At 38.1% G+C, this 27,984-nt stretch overlaps 1 protein-coding gene across 1 annotated transcript in view; it reads right to left on the bottom strand.

Moving 5' to 3' along the window:
* The window catches only part of LOC104410308 (glutamate receptor ionotropic, delta-2-like), a gene marked incomplete at its 5' end in the record, with an annotated part of 299,373 nt that overhangs the window by 96,695 nt on the left and 174,694 nt on the right, over positions 1-27,984 (bottom strand). The window contains 1 exon segment of the mRNA XM_010020436.1: positions 9,602-9,740. Coding sequence (XP_010018738.1) covers positions 9,602-9,740 — 139 coding nt within the window.

The raw sequence follows: 27,984 nt of genomic DNA, 5'->3' as shown, positions 1-27,984 counted from the left end.
AGCAGGAGCTGAGTAACCCCAAAAGAGCCTGCAGTGCCACCACACACACCGCTGCTGGGGAGCAGAAGTGTTAGCACCAGAACTCATCAGATCTAGCACAAAGCACCTGGGCTGAGTACTGATGAGTGTTACTGGGTTACACAGTGAAGAGCAGCTTTTTGGTGGTATTCCTGCACTGAACTGCACATCCACCACACAGGTCACATCCTACACTATTTTCAGGAAGATTTCTGTTGTGGTTTCATGAACTGCCTTTTCATCACAGTTCATGTTATTTAGTCCAGTAAATTTGTTCTACTTTACATATTGTCTGATCTTACACATTCCCTGTAAGTAAGAAAAATTAATTGGTTTAGAAGTTACCACAGCATCCCAAATATGGTTTTGTGAACCCTGCTTTGGACTTAAAAATGCATTTTAGAACCCTTCTTTACCTCTTGACCTTTATTTTCCTGTCCTACAGAAGTGCTCTCCAGTACCTTTGGTTCTTTAATGACATTCATTAAGGTTTCAAAATAACTATATGTCTATTGCCTAAAACTCATTACAGTTTTCCTGGCACAAATTAACTTTGTGTAAACTGCTCTAATGTAGCGGATAACACCGAAGGACAAATAAAAGGGCTGAATGATGTGTTGAAGGAGGCAATATAGAATTGTAAAAGCTCACTGCAGCCACAGAAAATGCAAGCACAAATGTAGATAACTCATCAAATTCTAAGTTGTGTTTCTGAAACATGTAAATACAGAGGCTAGTGAAAATGGCCCTATGGGTGTGAGGTGTGGGAGGAATTCTTATGTGTTCCAGGGATGGCATTGAAAAAAACAGTAATCGAATCTCAAAGGATGTGTATGCCTTAGGAATGGAAGAAATCAATAGAGCTCAATGTAAGGGTTTAGAGGTTAGTTGAGTCAAAAAGAAATCCTTTAAAATTCAGACATATGGACTTAGAGAACACTCATCAATAGCTAAGTTCTAAGCAGATAACACATAGTAAATATAAGGAAGGGATAAATAAAACTTTGAAGAGTAAATAACTAATGGTATTAAGCCCCCCACAATCCTCTCCTCTTTCTCCGACAATATGGCAATCCTCTTTAAGAATATAAGCAGCAGAGAACCTTCAAAAAATCTAAACATAGGGGATCATGAAAGGTGAGCTGCTAGATGAAACTTCTGAAACCAAGTATATTTGTCTCCTACCAAAGGACTAAGATGTGCCCTTTTTTAGGAAGAAAAATGTGAGACTTTACTGGACTAAGGTATCAGAAGATTAAGTACTGTGGCTAATTTGTAACTGAAAAGTAAAAAAATAAAATTATCAAGTCTAGATAAACACCTATGAATTCTGAAAGATTAAATATGAAATGACTGAGCTGTTAGCAAAAATGTGAAAACTCATTACAGCCCGTGTGTGAAAAGGAAACAGTAAATATTTTAAAAGGGATGTAGTGGTAGTCAGGGGAATCATTGAAAGTAAGCTACTAAGAAGTTAGATTTCACAAATAAACTGAAATAAGGATTGATACAATTTTAAAGATCAGTGCTGAAGATTAGACATAGCCACCAGGTAGGTTTCTCCAGGGAAAGCAATTCAATCATCTACTAGACTTAAGAATTTAGAAAAGGCTTTCATCTTATCAAACAATATACAGAAAGTAGAAGTATGGACTGGCTATAATGGTAGAATTTAGAAATGCTTCCTGGTAACTCTCGATAGCATTAGGAAAGCAAGTATTCAGAGTGGATGCTCTTGAAGGACTTCAAGGGTAACAAGACCAGCTTTCACAGAACCAAAAGCCCGAACAAAGGAAGTGTGGACCTGTTGAAGGGGACAGCAGACACAGCTATGGCTGAGATGCTAAATGCCTTTCTTGCCTCGATCTTCCCCAACAAGGTCTTCCAGGTCTCTGTGCCTGGAAGCAGAGTTCAAGGAGGCAATGAACTAACAGCAGTAGGTGGTCAGGTAAATACCAACGAGACAAGACAGGTATTGACTGAGAACACTAGACCCGTGGAAGTCCACGGACCTGGCAGGCTGCATCAAAGTGTGCTGAGAGAGCTGGCCAATGTCCTTACAAGACTGCTTGCTCAAGGAGACTGGGGGAGATCCTGACCACTGGAGAAATGTCCAGACTATATTCAAAAAAGATGATTCATGGAATTAAGGTGGGCCATCCAACAGCATGGCATTCAGACTGCATTTCTGAGCACACGAAGGAGAAGCAGCTGACTGGGAGCAGTCAACATTGATTTACACAAAGGTAAGTCATGTCTGACCAATCTGGTTGCCTTCAATAATAAAATGACATAGTTTGTGGACATGACCAAAGAAATGGCTGTAGTCTACCTTAACTTTATCAAGACTTTCAACACTGTCTCCCATAATATTCATATATCCAAATTCATTGATTAGGCCTGGCTGGGTGGGAAACAAGATGGATAAATTCCTGGTTGGATAACTAGGCTCACAGGGTAGCTCACCAGGAGGCTGGTAACAGGCACCACAGAGGTCTAACGTGGGATGTGTCTTTACCAATAACCTGGATGAGGTGAGTAAGCACCCTGTTGTCAAGTTGGCAGATGACATGACACTGGGAGACTGCTCAAGCAGCTGACTGCTCCAGGACAGGCTGCCGTCCAGATGGACCTAGAAAGGCTGCAGGAATGGGCTGACAGGAGTAGTGAAAATTCAGCAATGACAAAATACAATGCCATGTATTCCTGTGGAGGAATAACCGCCTTCAACAACCCGGGCTGGGGTGCAGCTCTGCAGAAAGGCACCTTTGTAGACAGTGATGAGCCTTGTGAGAATTTCTGTTTCACCATTAGGCAAAGTGTTGTGTAGAAGTAAGTGTATTACTGTGCATTGACAGTCAATCATCTGTCAAAAGCATCACTGATGAAATGCGCTAGCTAAATACAGCATTCTATATTCATCAATTCTGTGTTGCTGCTGCCAATTCACTTCTGTATGTCCTGGCAGTGCTAAGAAGTGCAGTGAACTGTCACAGGGTGAATACTGTCATGTCCTGTAATTGCTGTGTTATTTGTCATACATACTGTTAGAAAAGTCTACAAGAAGTATTTACTGAGTCTCCAGTTTCTAATGACAACACCTAGTGAAATTGCAGTCATTATTTTACAAGACATATAATTTCTAATATAACAAGCAACAAAGCATTTTTTCTGAAATATTGCTAACTGGTATATAAATGACGTGTATCTGCTGTTAGAAAACAGCATGGTTAGAAAGAACACAAAAAGAAAACAGTTCCTCTGTATATCTTGTGGCTATAAAAGCAACCTTGCTATTTTCAAGGCAAACCAACGTAAGACATGAGCTGTTAGTCCAAAAGTGTGCTACAATCAGGTATGAGAAGCATATTACAAGCAGTCTGAGAAGCAAGCAAGACACAAAGGCATCACCAGGCAGGAAATAACAAGGAGGAGAATTATGTCAATGCCTTCAGGAAGGCATGTTGTAGCTGCCAAGTCTGGCATTAACTAGTCTGCAGTTCTTTACTGTTTGGTGTGCTAACTTAAAACACAGGTTTTATCTCAGTTGCCCTGCTCTGTGTCTTTTCATAGTTGCAGGTGCTGCTGTATGCTGAGAAAATGATAGCAAGAGGACAAGAGCAAGCCAAGTATAAGTATAAACTCTACGGATGTGCTAAATGCTGTCAGCAGTAAACCCAAGTTTTGGTTCACCTGACCCTATGCTGAGGAGCAACAAAGAAGTTTTGGAGCCTTTGAGATGTACACGTATGCATGCTGCTGTGCAGGCAAGCTGCACAAATGGAAACAACCTCTCACATCAGTGACTTATGCCCTCACACAAACATGTCGAATGGGATCATAATATATATCACCTCCTTCAGAAACTGTTTTTTATGACCTGCAACTCCACAGACTACTGGTATGACATTCACAACCCAGCAGCCAAGGTACAGCAAAACAAAGAGAAATGACAAACCTTGACAGAACTAATAAAATTACTAAACCATTGATGTTCCTTTCCAGCAGAAAGAATTTTTATAACTACTTTGCCTCCAGCCTGTTTTGTAGGTTACACGTTGTTCGATGTACCTTTATTCCTGGATTAAACAACTCATTCTCTGTTCAGACAAATACAGTTAGTGGAGACATAAATCCCCAGCCTCACTAGGTCACCCAGTCTCACTACACAGCTGCCACACCAGATCTCAAAATAAGGAAAAAGTATTTGTTAAGCTGGTTAATTCCTATGGGTTATCTGTTGATGCCCAATTTCTCATACTGTTATCCACACTGGATGGGAATTTAATTTTGCAGTAGTTTTACTGATGTCAGTTGAAACACCTGCAAAGCAAAGCACACATTCTACATGAGTGAGGGAATCATAATCCCACATTTTAAAACATTTATCTCTTTGAATTTCTAATTTTGAAACAATAAGGTAATGAACGACAAAAATTGTTTAAAAATAAAAAAGAAGATATAGTTGAAAAAATTGTTATAAAATAAAATACCTGTAACTGAGTTTGTCTATAGACAAATTCTACTTCTAGGGAAATGACCACGCAGCCAGGTCACAATTCACTTTATTTTTGGTTATCGCTCACGAAGCACTGAGGGGAAAAATGTTATGTCTGGTCTTTATGATAAGTTTTTTTCTCATTGCAGTTACTAAGGTGATAGTAATACTATCCTATACAGATTAACTACAATATAGGGCTATTCTGAGGATTGAGTCAATTGAGAATGAATTAGTAACAGGTACAAGTATTTTTCAGTCTTTGTTGATTTTGTTTAGTAGCCTACACCTTAATCAGGCAGCAGTTGCCAGGTCACTTTCATTTTCTGGCTTAGTATACATTAATAACTTTGTAATTTAAAACATTATCTCTGCTTTTAACTCGAATAAAAAAAAAATTAGGCTTTGCGTATGTTTCTTTCCCCAAAGCATACCCTCTTCTGCAATTCAAATCCTAGGCTTAGAATTGGTAACATGTTTTTCGTATGTGTCAGCCAAAAGCATTTAAAAAAGTATACAGAAAATGTAGAATAGCAGAAGGTCAGCTCCATAAAGGAATAACCAAACTCCTTTTTAGGTGGTTAAATACGGCTAAGGTCAGAGACTTGGGCATCAACATATCTCTGTAGATCTGGGTTACAGAATGATTCAGGCTAGCTGTGCCATTGGTCTTGGCTGTTGCACAAAACTGTCTGCATGAAGTAGTCACTAAATTTTAGGAGAAAATAACTGATGTCATGGCTTACACTGAAATCGTTATTTATGACTAATTCAGATAAAGCTTTCCAATCCGTTCCTCCCATTTTTTCTAGGACATTAAGGGTTAATTCACAGGCATACTTAGGGAACAGGGCACACTAAGTCAAGAGATCTGACTGTTGGCAGTGATGGCTGTGTCAGAATCTAGTAATACTGCTTGCTAGCCAGTTCGAAGATCTGGGTGAACCACATTAAAGGAAAGGTTTAAGAACATTCTGCTTTTCAGCGTAAGGAAATATCTACTCCAATTACTGCATTCTTGTGTAACCATCCTTGCAGAAAACTTGTAGTCAGTTTTATTGAGCTGTTTAGAGCCTGGGGACATGTTGGCTTCAAGTGAATCATGGTGTCCTGTTTTCAGCTGGGATGGAGTTAATTTGCTTCCCAGTAGCTGGTACAGTGCTGTGTTTCAGCTGTAGTCTGAGAACAATGCTGATAACACACCGATGTTTTAGTTGTTGCTAAGTAATGTTTACCCTGATCAAGGACTTTTCAGTCTCTCATGCTCTGCCAGTGAGGAAGTGTACAGGAAGCTGGGAGGAAGCAGAAACAGGAGACTTCACCCAAACTGGCCAAAGGGCTATTCCATACCACAGCACGTCATGGCCAGTATATAAACTGGGGGGAGTTACCTGGAAGGGCAGATCGCTGCTCGGGTCAGGCTGGAGTTACCTCAAGACCTCCAAATTTATTTGGCATTTACTGAGAAAAGCCACTCTTAAGTACTGTTCATTCATGTTGCATTTGAGACAGTGATCTAAAGATTTAAGGAACATAGAAGTTACGCTTTGCTTTGTTGCCACAATGTTTTGGCATTTGAAATGCTGACTGTCTTGATTTAAACGTCATCTGCAATGTGGGCCAAGTGTGAAAAAAAGATGTATCTAGGAACTACTTGATGACCTGAGTACCTCCACTCCTGACACTGCCTGTTGGCAGAAGATGAAAAGCTGAGCTCCCAAAGGTATGAACAGTAGCAATTTGTCTGCAAAAGGAGATTAACATTCCTCTAAATTCATTAGAAATTGTAGCAATTTGATCCAAATTAATTGGTAGAGAACAAATGCCATCAACTTCAAGTGAGGTTATACAGCAAAGACCTACTAGGAGACACTCTAGGGAAAGGAAGCATTTCACTAGTCCTCCCTAGCGCACTGCCTAACAAAAGCTTGTATGCTTTTCTTCTCAAAACAGGCTTCTGAATACCTTGGCACTGACTAGGATGAGTGGCCCAACCTTCATACCAGTCAAGAAAGGCAAGCTGCAAGAGTTCTGAACACAAACTGACTACACATCCAAAAGCTGAAATGCAGTAACTACCAAAATGTTTAAAGAAAATGAAATGTGCTGTGGGCTGCTTGAATCACCCCATCTTCTGTAAAAGATACCACAAGGACCATACCTTCAGCAACACACTGTAATATCTGATGCCAGCTAGAAATTGGAAATGTAAACCTATTAACTACTTGTTACATGTGTGCAAACCCACTGATTTAAATTTCATTTTTCTGACTTCTCCGAAGCTGGCTGGATAGCGCTACAAGCAGAATTTGCTTTATTTTCCTTAACTACTTAAACTCATTTCCATTCTGGCCTTCAAAACTCCCCAAGGTACAATCTGATCTGTTAAAAAAAAGAGAGAAAAAAAAGGCACCAGGTTTTTCCTTTATTGCTTATTCATGTTTCCCAGTTTGCAGTAATTCAGCATGGTAAACAAACAGCCTCTCTCTTATGTGCTGGTTTGAGTCCCAATTTTGGCAGTTTTGTAAACTAAAGTTTTACACTCCCACCGTAGTTAGGATAACTTCATTCCCTAATGGATACTTAACACATCTAATTACTCTATTTTTGAGCTGAAAGCGCTGTTGAAAAATGTCTTAGTTCTTTCATTTCAGGAGCTTTCCAGCTGCAACATTTTCTACTAAATAAAACATTTCCAGTGACTTTGCCATAAATAATACAGCACGAAGACCAATGTAGTCCCAACTATACATAATAACCTCAGAATTCCGCTGAGGGTTTTCTGGTGACATCATAATAAACTGCAAGAAAAAGCTGAAGATGTATTAAATTATAGTTTGGGTATATTTTATTCTTTTGTACACATGATAATAAACCTCAGACATTTGTCACAGCAATTTGAACATTTTCCTGGACTACTTCAAAACTAGAAGGGACATAATTTCAAAGCAGGATGCAGAGGTGTATCTCGTATTTGTAAGGACAAACTGAATGACTGAATATATCATAATTATTTATTTCGCATGTACAAAATCCCATGTTGTTTCTTCACACTCCTTAGTCAAATGTAAAGCTTTTTAAAATTTAAAAAAGAAAAAAATTAACCTCCCTCAAAGCCTCAAGATCAATGTTGATAAACATTGATGTAGAATATCCTTTTACTCCCCTATAAATCATGAAAGGTTTATAACTGGGACTACAGAGTTAAAAAGTTGGGTTGTGTCAAAATACCCCTGCAGCACTCCATGATCTCGAACTCTGTTATTCAGATCTCAAAAAAAACCCAACAACAACTCAGTTTAACTGGTAATATAACTGTACCAGTGGAATAATTTGCTCATGTGATTTTAGTCTGTTTTACATGTCTCTGTCTTGGAGTGCTTAGCCCTCTAATAGATTAAAGTGTTGAGGCTTTTAGCCCTGGAAAGAAGGATAACAACCATAGACACTTTATTTCCACCCGGGAATGAATAAGGACTGATAATGCCTGGGCAATCTCAGCCGTAGGACACCAACTTCTCCCTTTGCCCTCTCTTGGCCAAGGAGTAGGAAGAAAAAGAAGTGCAAGAGGATGCTCCTAACGGGAAAAGTCCTAACTATGCACTCAAAGTGAAGGCTGCTTCTGCTCTTGGGTACAAGCTTCAGCTTCTAATCACCAATAAAACTTGGCTGCTATTGCAAATGTTTACTTTATGTGCTGTTAAAGCCTGACTGTTTTTAGTGTGTAGAAAATCCTCACCTAGAGGAAAAGTGCCCTGGCAACTGGCTGCCATGCAGTGACACTTAAACCTAACCTGTGAATTTACAGGAGGCCAAGGCAACCCTGACCAGTCTACACTAGTGGCTCACTGTCTCAGGAAGCATTTCGATGAAACTTGGAAAGCAGCTGAACTAGAGGTAGCAAGACCTTAGGTGATGATACAGAGAAGACAAGGACTTGATTCAACAAATGGAGTGAGAAAATTCAATTTTTCCCTAAGGTCAGCATTGAGCCTGCAGGGTCTTACTCTTCTGGAGGAAGAAATACAGCAGAATGTGCCTCTCTTCTTTAAAGTCATTCTACCATTTTTGCAAAGAAGGATTTATGGGAAAGATTAACCCTGTCCCTTTCACATACTTTCATGGACTCGTAGCCTCAAGATTAAAAACCTTCTATGAACCAGCCAGCCCACCCACTGGAGTACTTGGTTAGCTAATGTTTCATTGTATTTTCTAATCTCTGCTTTTACCCAGGGGAAAGGATTTAGTGGTAGGGGAGATCACGGGAGCAGTGAGAATGAGCATAATTCAGCATGCAGCTTGCTGAAGGAGAGAAGACTGGAGAATGAAAGGGTAGAGAGAGAAAGGGTAGGAGACTTAGAAAGGTTCCTGTGGTATGGAAAGATGAGATGATCTGGAAAAGGGGCTAGAAGGAGTGACAGAAAAACAGTTCTCAATAAAAGGAACAGGAGAAGACAAAGACCTTCATATTAGGGAGGCATGAAGCAAAAGAACCAATAGACAGAAAAAAGAGAACAATATGATCCGTTAATGTAGTAAGAAAGCACTTGGAAGCAGAAGGAGCAAAGTGACCACAAGTGATTTTTTACTGTGTGTTGCTATTAACACATCTTTGCCTTGGCAAGAAAAGGTGAATTCAGCTTTGACTGACTATTCCCCATATATTGAAGGAGTATTGGAGTCGTCCTCATCAAAGTGTCAGAGCACAAGTATCGTGGGATGCATTTGAATGGAAAACATAACCTGAAAATACACAGCACGCAACTTTCCCATTTCAAATACTGATACATCAATTATCTCAAACTCAATTACTTCTTTCAAAATATGTATGTATGCACACATATGTATATATACGTGCCACAGAAGAGTATCTGCAAGAGGCTAACAATTCTGATCCTAAAGGCAAAGTGTCTCCAGGGAGACTGGTTGTCTATGGTATATTGTTATTTTTTTTAGCTTCCAAACTACTTCTCGGGATGACAAAAATTTCTTCATTTTCTCACACTCAAGTGGAACATATATACCCCTCTACATGAATATATATGTTCACCCTCCTTTCCCTCAGTTCATTCTTTATCAACTTACTGGATGGAGTTTTCAATGCGTGTGATGGTGAGGAAAGCTGCAAGATTTGCTGTGTAAGAGGAGATGACAATCAAAGCAAAAAGCCACCAAGCTCCCATCATCAGCCGGGTTGCCAGGGTTGTGTATGGAACCTCTCCTCCTGTGGGGAAGAAGGAAAAGCAAGAGTTTTCATTTGGCAGATGGAAACCCAGATCCTCATTGCTCATGCATTGCTCAGGAGAACTAGGCCCCAAGGTCAACAGGGAGCTACACTTTCTATGCAATATGAAAAGTGTTGAAGGAAGCCCACAGTGTCAGCTGTCATTACTGTATTTAATTTCTTTTGCTATTGTGCTGTTAATCACAATTCATCTGCCCGTCCTGTCCAGCAATGGAAATAGACTTCAAGACCTGAGAACAAAACCATCAAAAGTAAATTCTTACAATGTTCATTCCTTAGAGATTTTATCTATAAACATTAATTAAGAATTCTTGTGATCTAAGGAACGTAAAGTTAAAAAAAAAAACCATTGAAACATAATTAGTTTTCACAGTTCTGTAGGCAGGCATATGCTCATGAGAAGCATATGCATATGTGCACAACTTGCTGCAAGTGAACTTGGATATGCAAAAAACTAATCACATGTATTGAGGAATGCAAAATTGTTTTGTATTCCCATAGCTGCTTTCATTTAAAAATCCAACTGTCATGTAAACAAAACATTAGCAGCAATTAAACCTACCAGGAGCTGTACACCACCACTTATGTGACCAGAGCCAAGTTTAGCAAGCCATGAAAAGCATTATTTTTTGTTCAAATTGCTGCACCCAAAACACACTAGTTTGGAGTTTCGAAAGAACTCTTTCAGTTAAAAACATACGAATGACAGATTTTTAGATGAAGGAAAATTCATTGTTTTAAAAACACCTAGTTTGTTTGCAGTGTATGTTTTGTCACAGCTACAAGTAACTAGGTGGGGGACAGATGAATGCAGCAAACACCCCCAGTCAACTGCTTAAAACTTCACCCTTTTCCTCTCCCCCTATAATCAGCAATTTGAAAAGTGGTCATTATTGTTGAAGTAGCTTTCTCAAATGCAAAATCTTACAATGGTACAATATCTGGGATTTGTACAAAAGCAGTTTGTTACAGACTCAATCATTTAAGTATTTTGTGCTGCATCTTCACTTACATAAATACTCCTCCATATTTCCCCAGCAAGTGGGTGTAAAGGGAATACAAATTCCAATTATTCTCAAATAGAAGTAAGTTTCAATTATATATACAAACTAGATATTTAATCAATTCTTGAATATGAAGACACTTTCATATTCACCTTACTGTTTGGTTCAAAGTTTGTCCTACTTATACAAAGCATTGGGAACTCTGCACCACCATACAGTAACCAAAAGTGAAGCTTTCTTCCTACTTCAGTGATGTGGAGTTGTACCACATGTGAAGTAGTAACTGACTATGTTTATATTTTTTGTATATAAGTATTGAAATCCTTTGCCTTTTAAGAACTGCAAAGACAGAATCTATTTTAGACCTGTCCAGCCAGAAATAAATTAATTTTAATTCCCAAGATATCATGTAATTATCTGAAATATGAATCTACTGGTCAGGTCAGGAGATATTATTTCAATATAAAGACTTTAAAAGATGAACTTCAGCTTCAACATCTGAAGATGTGGTTTTCTCTCCTACATAAATTGTAAATTATATTAATAGAATATTTCTACTTTACAAGAGTTTTTGTAATATCTTTGGAATACTTAAATTTAAAACTATTTTTAATAAAGTTAAAAGAGAAGAAAGTATATCAATTTATCTGAAAAGGCTCTTGGTCCTTTTAACTTTCAGGTGCCAATCCCTACAGATAGTCTTCCTATTGAACTGAGCTGGGTAGAGTGATAGAGAAGAAGCCAGTGATCTCCTGGACATCCTTGCATTTTCATGTTTCATCTTATTGAGTAAAACTTAGTTCTCACATTTTTTTTATTGAAATGAAACGTCAGAAAAGAGAGGACTACTGAAGGTCACACACCTGCTTTCTGCTTTTCAAGTAAGGATGATGTGTAACAAGTGACCATGAAAGCCATCGTAGATCCCTCAGCCACAACATCCCCCTACTGTTCATACAGCATAGTTTTCCTATACATTGGTACGGTTATCCCCAGTATTCATAGAATCATAGAACAGCTAGGGTTGCAAAGGACCTTAAGATCATCTAGTTCCAACCCCCTGACATAGGCAGGGACACCACACACTAAACCATGTCACCCAAGACTCCATTCAACCTGACCTTGAACACTGCCAGGAATGGGGCATTCACAACATCCTTGGGCAACCAGTGCCAGTGTCTCACCACCCTCACCATAAAGAACTTCTTCCTTGCATCTCACCTAAACTTCCCCTGTTTAAGTTTAAACCCATTACCCCTTGTCCTGTCACTAAATTCCCTGGTGAAGAGCCCCTCTCCAGCATCCCTGTAGGCCCTCTGCAGGTACTGGAAGGCTGCTATGAGGTCTCCACACAGCCTTCTCTTCTCCAGGCTGAACAGCCCCAATTTCACTGCTACCTTTTGTTTTTTAACACCCATATTAACAATAGACTTTAAGAAACTGTGAATGCTGGTCATCCCAAGTGCTTTTACTTCACCCAGGTGTTTGCAAAGTCTTGTTCCTAATTCACAGTAGTGCCTTGCATATCAACAGTCAATAAATGAAGCTTAAAGACAATGCTTGCATCCATGTACATGTAAAATACATATCAAAATAATTAATCACTCCTGCTTGTACTCTATAATCTTTTCACTAAGGCTTTTTAAACCACCATTTCTAAAGCAGGACTGACACTGCAACTGCATAGAAATCATGATTTTTAAGCAGAACAGGCAGTGTACTCCACCTCTCCTAGTGAAAGAAAGAAAGAAACAAAAATCAAAGGAGATGTCTTACTGCCATGGTATTATTTCTTTGGCATCTATTAGGAGACTTAATGTGATAGAGTCTTGTTCTATTGTACTGTTTGCTAAAACACTCCCCGCACCCTGACAGCTCACCTTAAGAAACCTCTTCACTCCCCCAATTTTGTTTCTATGGATAAAACTTTCCAGAGTTTTCTTTCAGTCCAATTTTACATGTTTTCTCAGTGCAGAAGAGTACCAAGTTATTCAGGAGAGCAACGTTCATTGGTTTTATGCTAACATTACCATGAAAAAGAGCTACCGACCTAACAGTCACTATTGTTGACTGTAAATTAGTATGCAGAAGGGACATGCATATAAAACTGCCTGTGCTCTCCTTGTCAATATCTAGTATAAGTTTCAGGTGCAGAGACATCTTTATGGATGACAGCATATTTTAGTTATGGGGGCTATGCACAGGACACACAGTGCAAGGGTGGAGGAAGCCAAGAAGATGAAACAAATCTTTCCCTGCTATAGTCTTTCATATTAGACCTGCAAAGTTTAATAACCCCTAATGGCAAAGGGGGGTATCTGATGCAATGTAAACACATGTTGGTGACCAGAGTAAAAATCTGTCCTTTGACAGCCCATACCTATAGCAAAATTCATCAACAGGAATTAACATGCTGCTTCTGGTTACATTAAACACACTATTGTTGTAGCATACTGAGCAACAGTCAAAAGTACCGAGCTCTACTCATGAAACAAATGGAAATCAAAGAAGACACTCAGCAGTCCTGGAGTTGCTTTGTCATCTTGAGAGACAGACCTTAAATGAATACAGAGGCTGTATTATTCTTTAGACTTGGCCTTCCAACACACTGGCAGAAGGGTATAAGGTGGCACAAAATAGTACTACCTGTAGATAACCTATGTTGTGGCTACAGCTCCTAGTAAAATTCAGCTGACACTTTTGATATGTATTACAACTAATTTAAAAATCTAATCTGCCTTTAAAATTTTCAGATTGGAAGGAAAAGACATTTTCCAGAGTAAACTGAACTAGCAAAAATCAATCTTATTGGGAGTTTTCTGAAAGACCTGAATTACCGTAGAAGTGACAGTGAAAGAAATTACTTTTAGTCCTCCCACTCTCATCTAATGCAGCTCTCCTTCATCAATCCTAGACCCATTCAATGCTGGCCTACTTCAGATGACAGGCTTAGGCTGCAACTTATCTTATGAATTTTTGTTTATTCCCATTTCTTTCCAAGTGCTCCAAGCTAAATATCAGAAAGTAAGAAAAATAAGGCATTGTCTTGACAATGCAAACAATATAATGTGTAATTACGACAAACCTAAACATCAGGAAAAACCCACCTTAGGAGATAAAATGTGAATCCATACAATTCCCATACAGATTTGTAATACCTTGTTAGCTGTAAGTTTAAAGGTTTCTTCAAGTTAAAAATTACAAGAGAGGATTACAGGCAAGAAGGAGGAATGAAATGGGAAATGGGAAAATGAGCAAAACATGGAAACTGGACTAAACTAAAAAATTTTCATCTATGTAGTCCAGAACCATGACAGTGTTTCAGACAGAAGTGGAAAAAAGTTTTTAATGGACAAAAAGAAATGGTGAAACGTTTCTTGGAGAATTTTAACCACAGTTGGCATTTCGGAGATGAAGCCTGGTGGCAGCCATCTTGCTGAAAAGTACTGTGATTTTTGTTACTAGTCATTCAGGCAGTAAATGGGCAAGATAAGTTCTCACTCAAATTTAATATTAATTTAAGAACTTGACTTGGAATGCACAGTAATTTTAAATAAAATTAATTAATTAACTAAGAATAATTTTCTTACTACTACTAAAGCAAACAGCTTGGCAGCATAGAGCCTACAATTCTGAGAAAGCTCAGAACTGATTATTGAGAACAATAATACCTTCTGAAAATTAATTATTGAAATATACTTTAAAAACAACTAATCACAGACAGAAAAACCATAAACCATTATTCTATGTCCTGAATTTGATAACTGTACTAAATGATGTTTCTGGAGGGATTTGAGACCTGAACTGAGTCTGCTGCAACTACTTCATATGCGAGAGGCTTGGATGAGAAGGCTCTACCCTTTTCTAACAGGAATGACACTACAAGCATCACGGCTTGCAATTTCTATTTGTGATACACACAGCTGCCATGGAAATCCCCAAGACTAAGCTTTCATTACAGACAAAACTCAGCTTGTCACCAATGCTTACTGTGAAGGCTACCCTACCCTTCCCCGTTTAAGAACATAACTCAGTTGTGAATAACTTTGTCAAATTTCAATCTTTTAATCTGCAATAGTTTCTGCTAGAGGTCTGAAGTGAACTGACTTGCTGTGTAAGGAGTTTTAGCCAGATTTTTTTCATATGATTTTGTGAATCATGGAAAAGACGTTAATTTTTATGGTCTTGTTGAGGAACTCTAACACTATCAAACTTGAAAGGATCTTGATTGTGCTTGGAAAAAGAAGGTGAAGAAATAGTAGGGTGGGTTATCTGGGGACAGGTTTTGTTTTTGTTTTCTCTTGCAAAAATTCTGTCCACAGTCAGTGAATTATTGGCCTTTGGAAAAAAGCACAAAGGACTGAGAGTTGGCTGCTGTTTAGCCTTTAGCTTGTTAGAACAGTCACATCAATTATGCTGTGCATCTGCAATTTCCATTTGCACAAATACAAAGTGTAGAGTTCTGTTGCAAACAGTTTACATCAATGTACATCTTACGTTTTCTTTGTGAAAAGGACATTAATAGAGAGTGGGTGTAAGGGGAATAGTTCATATTAACAAAGAGGCAAAGGCATTTTATATTTCAGCTATTTCTGCCACAAGAAAAAAAACCTGAAGTTTGACTGAGCTCTGTTATCTTTATAAAACTCTGCAAAGCAGAGCTCTTGAACAGCAGAATCTTTCAGGGCATTAGGGATTGCTACTATTCTGTTAAAACCTTTCTTGATAATATAAAATTTTTTTCCTGTTTTCAATTGGAAATGTTCCATTCAGTAAAGGACAAAAAGAAGACTTTGCAGTCAATGAAGCCTGTACCTATTTCTACCTGCTGTGAAATAAATACAGCTTGGAAGTTGTTGGAAAATCTCTTATCATGAATTTTTCTTCCTTTTCATTTTTCACCCATACTTTTCCATTCTTCCTTGAACAGTGCAAAGTACATTCATTTCCATAACATTTAAGCTGGCATGTCATAATCTGAGTTTGTAAGGTTACATTGTGTGCTGAAGTGACCACACCAGGCATGACATGTATTCTCCAACAGAAGAATACAACCCCTCGAATTGGTAATGCCTTTCAAATAAGCCTGTAAATCAGAGGCTGAATTCCCTAGCCTTGCAAATATTGGCAGATTGCAGTGGTTTGAGAATAGGGAAGGAACTGAGCATGAGGCAGGGCTGGCAGCCAGATTATACAAGGTCTAGGACAACTTCAAGAGCCAGCTATTGCTTTTATTCTCCACACCACCTGTTTCTCCCCTAGCATTTTGTCTTTATTAAAATGTAGGTGTTTTGTGGTTTTTTTTTTTTATTTTTTTTAATGGTTTTGTTTGTTTGTTTGTTTTTTAATTATTTCTAATTTATATATGAAGAAAGACTTTCAGGTATTTTGTTTCACACATGAAACATTTCTTCAGGTCTTAACTTCCTAAAGAGAGAGAACTGCATCTCAGTATTATTACTACCATTACTATTAGTACTGTGACAATACTCCAAATACATTAGGTAATAAGTTATAGGAATTGTTTTTTTCATTCATTGGAAGTAGCAGGATTGGAGAGGAACTAATTTTTTTCACTGAAGTGATTATAAAAGTTTCCATAAAAGCAAAAGAATCAAGCAACGATTTACTATTATTATTATTTTTTTTATAAATAGAAAAAATCATGTAGCAGAGGATTTAACTGTCAAAATATTTTCACATATTAGTTTTCTAAAAATAAACATGAAGTAAATTAGAAAGAAAACCCCACCTCAACTGACATATTTGAAACATTTAAAAATTTGAAATGTTTAGAAATGTTTATATTTTCTTCTCTTTACCATAATTTAGTGGACCCATTGTAAATTCATGGAAATGTTGGTATTCATTAATCTTAAAATCTGAAATATTAGAAAATTTTTTGATGTCTATCTTCCTGGAATAGAATTGATAGAGGAGATATTTTCATATGCCTATTCTAACAGTATTAGAGCTCTTCTGAGTTTATAGCTGGCCTATTCTTCTTCCTGAACACAAGTTCTTTATATTTCAAACACTGTGCTTAAAGGACAAATCAAACTCTTCCTGTGTCTGTCTATACTGAAAATCTCCTTGCATATTCTCTGTCATCAGCTTCTAGCAGTTAGGTCTCTTTAGGTAGTGTTCAGTGTCTGGCTCGGGTGTGGCTCCCAGCAATACATTATGAAGCATTTTTCTATATGCCACTGGTGCACTTAGTATGAACAAGCTTTGGCTTCCTTTTACCCATTATTTCTACAGCCTTCCTCCTCCTTATCTGGATGATTTAGAGGAGAAGACTGTTGTTGTTCTCTTGGGAAATACTAATAGCTTGTGTAAATATGTATCTTCAATACTAAACTTTTTAACGGTGATATCTTTCGGAACTGTTGAGTGTCCATACCTGTGAATTCTTTCAATTTCTTACACCCATATATGTATGGATAAAACACTTGAGTTGAAGGTTTAGTTTGGTCTTTAGGCTTTACATAATATTTTTGGTCAGCTTTCTAAAACCTGCCCAACACTCCAGAAGTCGGATTAACAAATATAAGTCCTTGAAGCTCCTTAGCAAGCTGTTTGAAAACATTCAGGTGAAATTTGTTTGGATTTGCTGATTTTAAAATGTCTGATTTTAGAAGCTGTCATTTAACATTCTCTTGAGTTGCTACTGACATGACAAGTACTTACTTTGCATTTTAACAAACACCGAAGAGAAATATTAATTGCCTTTCTGGAATAACTATTTTGAATGGTATCACCTTCACTTAATGAACCATTATCATTAAAGTTTCTTCAGCTCCTAATAACATTTTGAAAGCCCTCCTCCCTATTGTCCTCAACTCTGACTCACTTCTGTGTACACTTGCTCCCCATGGAGTTTTTCCTGAAGTTTGTAGCTTCTAACTCTTCGGTTCCACTAATGTTCCTTTTCCTTTCCCCCTGCTCTATATGTGCATTCAAAATGCTTCAGCTTGGGCAGCCTGAGACTTGAAACATAGATAATTCAGATTGAATGCCCCTATTATATCACACATCTTCCCTTACACATTACAGATATACACTACAGAAGCCAATCATCCTCTACTCCAGTGTGATTTGGTGGTCTACAGCAGACACTGACTTCCATCTCATTTTGTGCTCCAGCCATTAGCACATAGTCCCACAAGAAATCAAGATCCAGTCTTTCCAAGTTCTCAATACCTCTGAAATATCTAACGCGATTTTGACATAGTGACACTCTTCTTCCCCTTTTGCCCACCTTTACCATCTGTCTTTCAGTGCTTCACAGTGTCATATGTTCTTATTAGATTTTAGTAACACCATGAATACCAAATCTATATTTGTGAGTAATTCCAACTACTCTTGTTTATTACTCATATTCCTTGTACTGGTCTATAGACAATTAAAGAATGTGTTCACTTTGTCATTTGCTGCCCTGATTAATTTTTTTTCCCCTTTAACATCTTACTTCTGATCTAAACAATCACTTGCTCTCTCCCATTTGTTGTTGTTAGTGTAATGATCCCCTGACTAATCTCATTACGCTTGCTCCCTGGAAGATTGTTTCCTTTCAGCTGGGTGGGAAGCACTGCTCTCATTGCCCTCCCAGAAAGGAAGCAATGATCCACAAAAGAAAGCTCTCCTCATTTATTTCTCCCCTTCATGTAACAGGGAGAATATCTGAGACAATATTTCTTCACCTTCAGGCTTATTTCAAATCACTCCTAGTAATGTGAAATCTGCAAAACAGTTTGAGAAGCTGAATCTTATCCATGCTTACAGATTTTTATCAACATCTCTGGAAGGTAGCTAACCTGATAGTATATGCACAACCTTGTGAAGGTAGATGTAGGCTCCCTCCAACCTCCTACCTAGGAGGCTAGGCATGAGCTAGCTCCAGTCTGAGAGACTGTCATGCTACCTTGTCACTCTTGGTTACTGCTGGCCAGTAATCACCTCTATGTTATATTTCATATCTTGCAAACTCCCTCTGAAAATCCTCCATTTGCTACTGCTGTGCATCGATTTGGATGTGCCTTTGGCATTTGGCTTGCATACTAAGGCTCATTGCTCAGCTCTGTTTCTTCATTAATAGGAAAAGATTACCCATGCTGAGATTTCAAATGCTGGGGCTAATCAAGGACCAGTAGCACTGCCACTAAGCCCTCATCAAGTTGCAGCCCAGTGTACCCATCTCATAAATCTGGTCAGAAGGCCTTGACACATAACCTGATAGACAAAAAGAATATTCAAAAGATGGCCCAAATGACTACTCATAAACTATTTTGCCTGAAACATAGGCTCCTGTTCTTTGAAACCCTCTTCTCTGGACCTAGAAAATGCTCTAGCACCAATGAAAATGGTAGTGCTACACAGTGCGAAGCATTTCAGCCTACTACTGTGTTGGCTGACCACTGGGTTAGCAACCTACAGACTGTTTATAAGTTTGAGTTTCTGCTACTTCTATTGTCAAATTATTTCTCTATCTGTCTCTAAACACCAAGCCTGCCCACCCTGCTGTCTGTACTGTAATCACTTCAGTCTAGTGACAGAGGGCTAATCACTTGGCCACCAGATTCCCTTGTAAAACTCTGCCAAGATACAGCAGGAACTGTCATAGACATCCTTGATTAAAATTCTGTTTCAAAATTAATCTGCAGAAGCCTGTGAGACACAGCTATTCACTACATGCTTCCAATCACTTGTTTATGCAGAGCCCTCCTTTTCTCCCTGGATCTAATTTATACACAACAGTAGTTAGAGGGTCTGTAAAGCTGAAAAATAATTTGTAACAATAGTACTACTAAAGGCAGATCAAGGAGGGCAGCCAGATACAACATCCCTTTAGGTAAATGGGAGTTGTACCTAAAAAGGTCAGCTTTAACTCTGTCCTAACCCTCAGGTACTGAATACAGGCTTTCTACAATGTTCACCATTTCCATTTTGAAAACAAGTGAGTCAGATTCTCTTTTAAATCACTCCTAAATTATGTCTAGACAATGCAGGATTCAGCCTCAGAATAATCTAGATAGAACTGTGCTCTGTCTGCTACTACTTTTTAAAGCTGCTGGGTTTTTATAGCTGTAAAACCATTCCATAAACCAAACTCCTATTCATCCTAAACATAATGATCAGGTTTGCAGAGAGAAGAAAGCAGAAAATCAAAATAGAGAAAAATTGTTTCATGGGAGAAACACCAGCATGTCAAACCCCAAATTTAATGGACTTTGTTTAAGGTTATATTAAACAGAAATTTAAGCCTCTGATTAAAAATAAGAACAGTACAATGACGAATATTTTTACTTACTTTCCTACTTAGGAATTTTTAGATAAAACCCAAGCATTTAAATATATACTGAAAGTATATAAAAAAAATTCTAATAAATGCATTCCAGAAGAAAGGGATCTGATGTGATAATGGAAAGTCTAACCTCTTTTCAGCTGAGCTGAGATTCCAATTTTCTGCATCACTAGTAATGATAATGTTACACAAACAGTGTTCAATCATTAAATTAATTCCCATTAAATCAATGTCCTTAAAGGCCAAACAGTCCTTTAATAATTACCTGATTAAAATGATGTTAGCATAACATATTAGTTACAGTATATTTATAATTCCCTTCCCAACAATAAGTTGTTTCTTTCCACCCATCCTGCTGAAACAGTGGCAATGAGGCAAAAGTTGGGAAGGGAAGCATGTCATACCACCACATATCAAATGACAGTGGTCTAGCTTCTCCTGGTATCAGTGGTACTTCAACAACAAATCTTCATCAGATCTGCATTTCTGTTATATAGTATCTACAGTATGAATTTTTAAGAGCTATAGGAGTTAATTCCTGGGTTTTAAGCCTAGACCCAGAAAATAAATTACTTATTTCAGATGTTAGCAACTTTGCTATAGTCAAATTCCATCTTTCTTTGGAATCAGCAAAATAAGATGTTTTCAGATGAAAATCAAATCAAAGTGCATCATAGATAAAAGAAAATGTTACAAATGATAATGTGTAGTAATTTAATGCCAATACACTGTATTGACTTGTGCAACATAGTTACATGAGACAGTGCTTCTAAAAGTTCTGGAAAACGTATCACAGAAGTATATTTCATTTTTCTCTTCTGCTGTCATTACAAAAGAAGAGTAATGACTGCAGCTGAAGTTTGAAAATGGAGGTGTTTACTTGTATTTGCTGAAGTTACTAGTAGCTCTTAGATTAAGCATTATGAGACTTATACTACGCATATCCAGATGCTGAAATATCATGCAAGCCTTGATATTTGAAAGTAAACCTTTTGATTGCTATAAGTATGACCATATTGGAATTGTGGGGCTTGCTGCGCACCTCTAATGAACAAGTTGGCCAAAATCTCTCATATTAATGCTGCTGAAATGCACTGTTTTATCAGAAGACTTAGCAGGGTTTCAAATTTAATTTTGTGGTTACCAAATACAGTACCATTCAATTACATAATGATAAATAATTGTGCAATAAGCCTAGCAATTTTACCAACAGCTGTTTGCTCAAAAGCAGCTCTGAACAGATAATGTTTTGTTGCCACTTTTACAGCATAGGACAATAATTTCACATGATATAGTTATAAACATACACACAGGCACAGGCAAACACAGACTAGAGCTCAAAATGCGTAAGTAACAAACACAAGGAGCTTTTGGGGATCCTCTTCTACAGCACTGTGATATAAGCTTTAAGATTGCACCTGATTGCATGCCCATATAAAGGCACTATTTGCAGCCACTGTGAATACATCAAAATGATATATGCTTGCTATTATTTTAGAGAACATTGGCACCCAATCTTAACAACTAACCTTGAACACTGGCAACCTTCTGATTAGATTTCCAGAGGTGCGGAGACCCAATCGCCCTTTTACTAATGTCTGGATATGAATGCTCTAATGCCTCAAATAATCAACTACGATTATCATCTGTGGTGCATACTCATAAGCGGCTAGGAAGCTAATTGTAACATAGTGGTGGCCTTTCCACAGACTACTGACAGTGTAACATGTAGTACCTTCCGGGCTGTCAAAAAGAACTGTGCACAATGGACTGAAAACAGGCCATCTGTACAAACAATTAACATTAAACTCAACAATGTCATTAATGAGGTATTAGAGGGCTGCTACAGCTAAGCGCCTGTCAGGGAGGACATTATGAACGAGAGGGAGAAAGAGTCCCTTTTGGCTAAAACTGAGGAACTATGAACCAAGCAAAACAAAAGACAATTCAGTGATACCATAAGGACAAACAGTAATTCCAGTAAAGCCCCTGTGTCTTTTGGCAGGAGCTTCCCGCAACATCTCCCATCATTTATTTTAATTTTTTTTTACCTCTGTGTAGCTCTGTGAGTCCAGATTTTGGGAATGAAGAGAATTTTTTAAAAATGATCACATACTGAAAGACAGGTTTTTGCTTGAATTTTCAAAGTATTATGAAATGCTTTATAAACCTGTTCTTGCAACATCTCCAAGTATATGTCATCAGAGTGGTACCTGACTACTTTAGAGGCAAGTGAATCACAGACATCTTGCATACATTATTTCACTTTTCATGTCACTAATTCTAGTTATCCTTTAATTTTCAGAATGCTTCTCTGCAGTGAACTGCTAACCTTGCATAATTCAATCATCACTAATGCAAGACTTCTCATTATGTTCCTAAATAACAAAATTTAGGATTTAGACTAAAACTCCACTTCAGGTGCATCCTGTAATGTTGTTATCAAAGTCATCTCTAAAACCCAGATGACCTCAAGTAGTACTGTGACAGTTCACAGTGAACAGAGGAAAGAAAAATCCCCTCATCCTTTTAAGTTTCACTGAGAATAATGCTATAATGTCATTTATTGATAAAAATCGCTAATACAAATGCTTACATCTGAAAGTTGAATAACCTGGTTTTTACTGCAAATCAGCTACCGCCCAGCTTAAGATCTTGACTCAGATTTGTTAGAAGTAAAAAGCAACTTCAAAGATGACTTTATTGGATAGTGAGGATTTTCCTGCTTGGGGATAGATATAGAAACGAAAGAAGCTATTGTAAGAACAGAATACATGCTTGTACCTAAAAATGTTCTATTAGCAAGTATATCTGGGCATGAATAAAGAACACTCCCACTCAACAGATTTATTATCACCATTCCTTAATAGCCTGTTTTCAGAATATGTTCTCTTTCCCCTTCAATGTTATCTTTACTCTATTCTAGTGTGACGGAAGCAGAGTCTTCAGTCAAAACCACACGTTCCTTCGTATTAGTTTTTGTCTGGTACATGAGGTATCACATTTTTAACTAAACACCATCTCACTAACTTCAAAACCTCTGAAAAGGTAAAGTCCTACTTTATGATCTCTCCTTGCTCTATTGACAGAAGAAGAATAAAAATTAAGCAGCAGGAGGTTCCTACACCAGGATGCTGCTATAATGAAGGCAATCCCTTTAATCTGCATGCTGGGAAGCTGACTAAATAAAATAAAAGAAACAAAACCCCCAACAGCTCTCATTTTCCTATATTTGCTGAGAGTGGACCCTCATCTCAGCTATCAGAGAGATCAACAGGGTGGTTAACTTAAAAAAATATTATTTGGCATCATTATTTGCTTCCTTTCAGTATTAATTTTGGCCTACTTCTTTTATACACATTTTAATATTAAAAGAGGTCTGAGGAAAAAAACCTCAACAGCTGGAGAAGGGATACTTGAGCAGCTTCAAAACCTCTTTGCTACTCATGCCTTTACAGTTTGCAGGCAATTTTCCTGGCACCTACCCACCAGTTGGTGTTACGAAGAGCAGCCTCATGGGTGAATACAGCTATGGCACAGCTGTTGCAGAGGAGGGGCTCCTCACAGACCAGAGGAGTGATGGAAACTACCATGGGTTCCCCTCTAAGTCCATGTTCATCTGGTGCCTTGGATATCCTCTGCTGAAAAAGGCTGATCTTATCGTAGGTGAAATTGCTGTCATCCAAGCAGAGGGGGAGTATTTTTAATAAAGCTAAAACTCATTTCTCACTTCCTCCTTACCCTAAACAGCCAAAATTGCCAATTTAAGTACAAGCTTCTGTGCAGAAAAATCAAATAGCAGGACAAGCAAGACTTGCTTCTAAACATCTCTGCAGATTAAAATGTGGGTTACAGTCCTGTTTCATGCAAGAAACATTCAGTTCTTGGCTGAATTGTTCTTCCTCATTTCCTCAATTACATCTACATTATACACAGGTGAACCCTGAAAAGTCAAAACTGATTACTTAATCTAACTTATTCATTCTTTACCCAAATGCAATATAAAGTCATATTAAAAATCATAACAGTTAAAGAAAATGTTCTGAGTAAAATATTCACCTTAGGATGCTTTTGAAAGAACACAGAAGGATGGATAGAAGCTACAGACATCCAATTCTACTTTTCCTTTTGTCTCATTTGGTCTTGATCAGCATTTATACTGTAGCCAGCAGATATTAACCTCTCACAGTCAATTAATCAGGCTTGGAGCTAGTCCAAGGGGATGAAGGTGTTTTTTGGGCTTTCACACCACCATTCATTTTCCACCTCCTCACAGAAGGTGTGTCAGACAGAACACCTCTAAATATACTGCCTCATGTACCCAGTTCTGTTACTCAAGCAAGCAGGTGCACACAAGATATTGAAATCATTATTTTAGATGCCTCTGAGAACTGCCTGAGTCTTAACTTCGATTTAGGGGAAAATCCAAGCATATCCCCTAGCAGTTTAACGCTAGTGATATCACATTGTTGCAAACAAATGCCCACATTATTGAACATTTTACTTGGAGCATGCTTATTTCTTGGAATTATGTTTTCAAAGAAAGACAATCAAATAAACCTCCAGAAGTGGTATGCACATAAAGCTGTTTGCAAATGTGTACTATATACATGGCAAAAATTCTCAGTATATGTTGTCAGTGATCACTTGTTACCAAGCACATTTGAGACACAGGACACAATTGTCAAAATTTAGTTATTTTTTGATGCTGGCCAAACCATTGAGACGTGAGGAAAATGAGCATGGATACCACAGGGCTGCAGTAACTTTTTCAGGGAGATGACTTCATGAAGGTACATACACACACTAATACATTAGCCTAAATTTAATATAATAAAATGAGAATTTCATAGAATCATAGAATGGTTTGGGTTGGAAAGGACCTTAAGATCATCTAGTTCCAACCCCTTGCCATGGGCAAGGACTCCTCACACTAGACCATGCTGCCCAAGGCTCTGTCCAGCCTGGCCTTGAACAATGCCAGGGATGGAGCATTTACCACTTCTTTGTTCCAGTGCCTCACCACCCTCACAGTAAAGAATATCTTTCTTATATGCAACCTAAATCTCCCCTGTTTAAGTTTGAACCGATACCCCTCGTCCTATCACTACAGTCCCTGATGAAGAGTCCCTCTCTGGCATCCTCATAGGCCCCCTTCAGATACTGGAAGGCTGCTATGAGGTCTCCACACAGCTTCTCTTCTCGAGGATGAACAGCCCCAACTTTCTCAGCCTGTCTTCATATGGGAGGTGCTCCAGCCCCGTATCATCCTCATGGCCCTCCTCTGGACTTGCTCCAACAGCTCCATGTTCTTCTTATGTTGGGGACACCAGAACTGCACACAGTCCTGCAAGTGGGGTCTCACAAGAGCAGAGGGGGAGGATCACTCCTCTGACCTGAATTTCAGGGTTTCCTGTTTAAAACTGGAACACTAATGTCACGAACATACCTGGTGATGTATGTGCTAGAAAAACATGGTGAATGGTTTGTTTCCTAACTTTTTTGGTATTTGACTTTTCATTTTCCCAGTTTAATGTCATGCATTTTAGGCTCAGCAAGTCTGTTCACCTTGTTACAGGAATATGTCAAGACACGGCATTAGTTTGAAGAGCAATTAAAATCATTAATTAATGAGAATGGCATTTAAGTTGTGCTTTGTATCAGAAGATATGAAACATGTTTTTATGAAGGAAGATAGGCAATATCTCTATTTTACAACTCAGAACTGACATACAAAATATTTAATGAATTTTCTACAATCAGCCAGCAGATCAGGTGCAGAGTCCAAATTAGGAACTAGGTCTTAGTCCTAAAGCCTTTATACTAAATCTCTTCTGATTTTCTAAACTTAAAAAAAATAATTAGGCTTCACCACTAAATAGAGCATGTGAAGATGTAATTGATTTCTAACACATTCTTTTTTCAAAATGCTTTTAAAATTTTCCTCTGAATATTAAATACATAGAGATTGGTGTACAGTTAATTAAGAGAAAATGTCACTAAGAAAATATGTTGCTACAGCATAATGGTTTTCTGCTGATAGGGATATGCTGAGAGTGAGATAAGCAAGATAGAGTAATTTATGCAGCAACAGCACACTCCAAGCAGAGGATTTCAGGAGGATTATATCACACCTTGGGTGGCAATACAAGGAACAGACTGAGAATTCTGAGAGGCTTTAACCATCCGAGAAGTATTATAATAACTTGGAAGTGCCAAGGCTTGGAGCTTATTTTATTGCTCTTATGAAATGTAATTTAAACAAGGCAAACAGTAAGATTTGCTCATTTACTGGGCAATATGAACATAATGGCCATTACAGACACCACTGAAGACCAATCAAAACCTCCAGTTGTGACCAGCATTTTAAACTAACCAAAACATAAGGGGATAAAAAATGGCCCACCACTGATGCTTTCACATCATTCATTTCATAACTTTGCTAGGTTAAGCAAGAGTATTAAGATCTCTGAAGAAAATAATACTTTTGCAGGTAGTACTTCAAGAACACATTATCCTATGGTCAAACCCTATTTATAGAACTCTAATGAATATCTGTTTTGCTGCAGTCACTGAGAGGTGATTAAATCTTGAATGATTAAGTAATTCTAAAATATTTCCTGTTATAGCAAAGAAAAAAAAATCATCTGCCTGGTTCCCTTTCTTACGGACATTTCTAAGTGAAACAGAGCCTTGCATCTTTACCTGCCTAATCCTGTCAGACCAGTTCAGAAATATGTCCTCTTACATCAAAATACAAAGTAAAATGAACAGAGTAGGATAAGAGAATGACAGTCTTTCTATTGTGTCTTTCATACTAGAGAGAAAACATCGTAATTTTCTATTTAATTTACTATTTTGTCTACATTCAGCTGACTCTATTGAACTAAGTAAGCTTATCACTGCATTCTGAAGCAAAATTTGAGAGGGTGCTCTCAAAATAAAATCCTTCAGAACATTCTTCTGCAAGTTCTTGATAAAAATTATGCAGCATTTCACCTGTCTTAATAAACGATCTACTATACCAAAAGGGTTTGGAATAACTCTAAGTCCTGAGCTTCTATTTCTTAAATCATTAGTTTTCTCCAGTAATGCTGAGAGCAGAGTGCTCTCTAGAGTATTTCATAACAAGACCCCATAAAGTAGTAGGAAGCTAATAGAAAACCTTCAGGAGATTAAACTAGGTTCTCAGCAAGTATAAATAGACATTGTGCCATTGCAGTGTGTGGATTCAGTTAATCTTGATGAAGTTTTTAGTAAACCCAATTTTCCCTCTGAGATAGTTCTTTGGTCCCTGTTCATATGGCAGATTACCAACATTAGCATGTTCTAATGAGGGCAAAATTTGAGGGAATCACAACAATACCAGGGCTGAAGAAAAACACAACTGTACAGAATAGCACACAAGTTGACCAAAGACTATATGATACATCACTGAGACTAGATGAGGTAGGAAGGAACCTCTGAAAGTCATCTTGTCCCCCAACCCAAGCACGGCCTCTTAGAGCCAGTTGCCTAGGACCATGACCAGGTGGCTTTTGAATATCTCCAAGGATAGAGGTGTATCCTAGCAATATACTGCCCCACTGGATGCCAGTGCTCAGTCAGCTGGGTAGCCCCCAGCATGCAGTCATGCATGGGATTGTAACTCCCCAGGGGAAGGACTTCACACTTCTCTTGGCTGAGCTTTGTCAAATGTTTAGTAATAGAGGCCTGGGGAAGAGCCAAGTCAATGGTGAAGAACAGGAGCAGTAGGACCAGTGGGGTCCCAAGAAGAATGTTACAGCAATGGTGACCATCAACTGCAGTGTGAGCGAGCAGAGAGCAAAACCTGAGAGGAGTGGATTGAGAAGCCAAGGGGAAATATGGAAGGGGAGAGAGGAAACTTACTGAAAAGGAAGCCTTAACATTTTGT

This window comes from Nestor notabilis, unplaced genomic scaffold, assembly GCF_000696875.1.
Source record: "Nestor notabilis isolate BGI_N333 unplaced genomic scaffold, ASM69687v1 scaffold4268, whole genome shotgun sequence".
NCBI classification, from domain to species: Eukaryota; Metazoa; Chordata; class Aves; order Psittaciformes; family Psittacidae; genus Nestor; species Nestor notabilis.
Note: the sequence above shows the minus strand (reverse complement) of the source record. Positions and strands in the feature narration are given on the sequence as shown.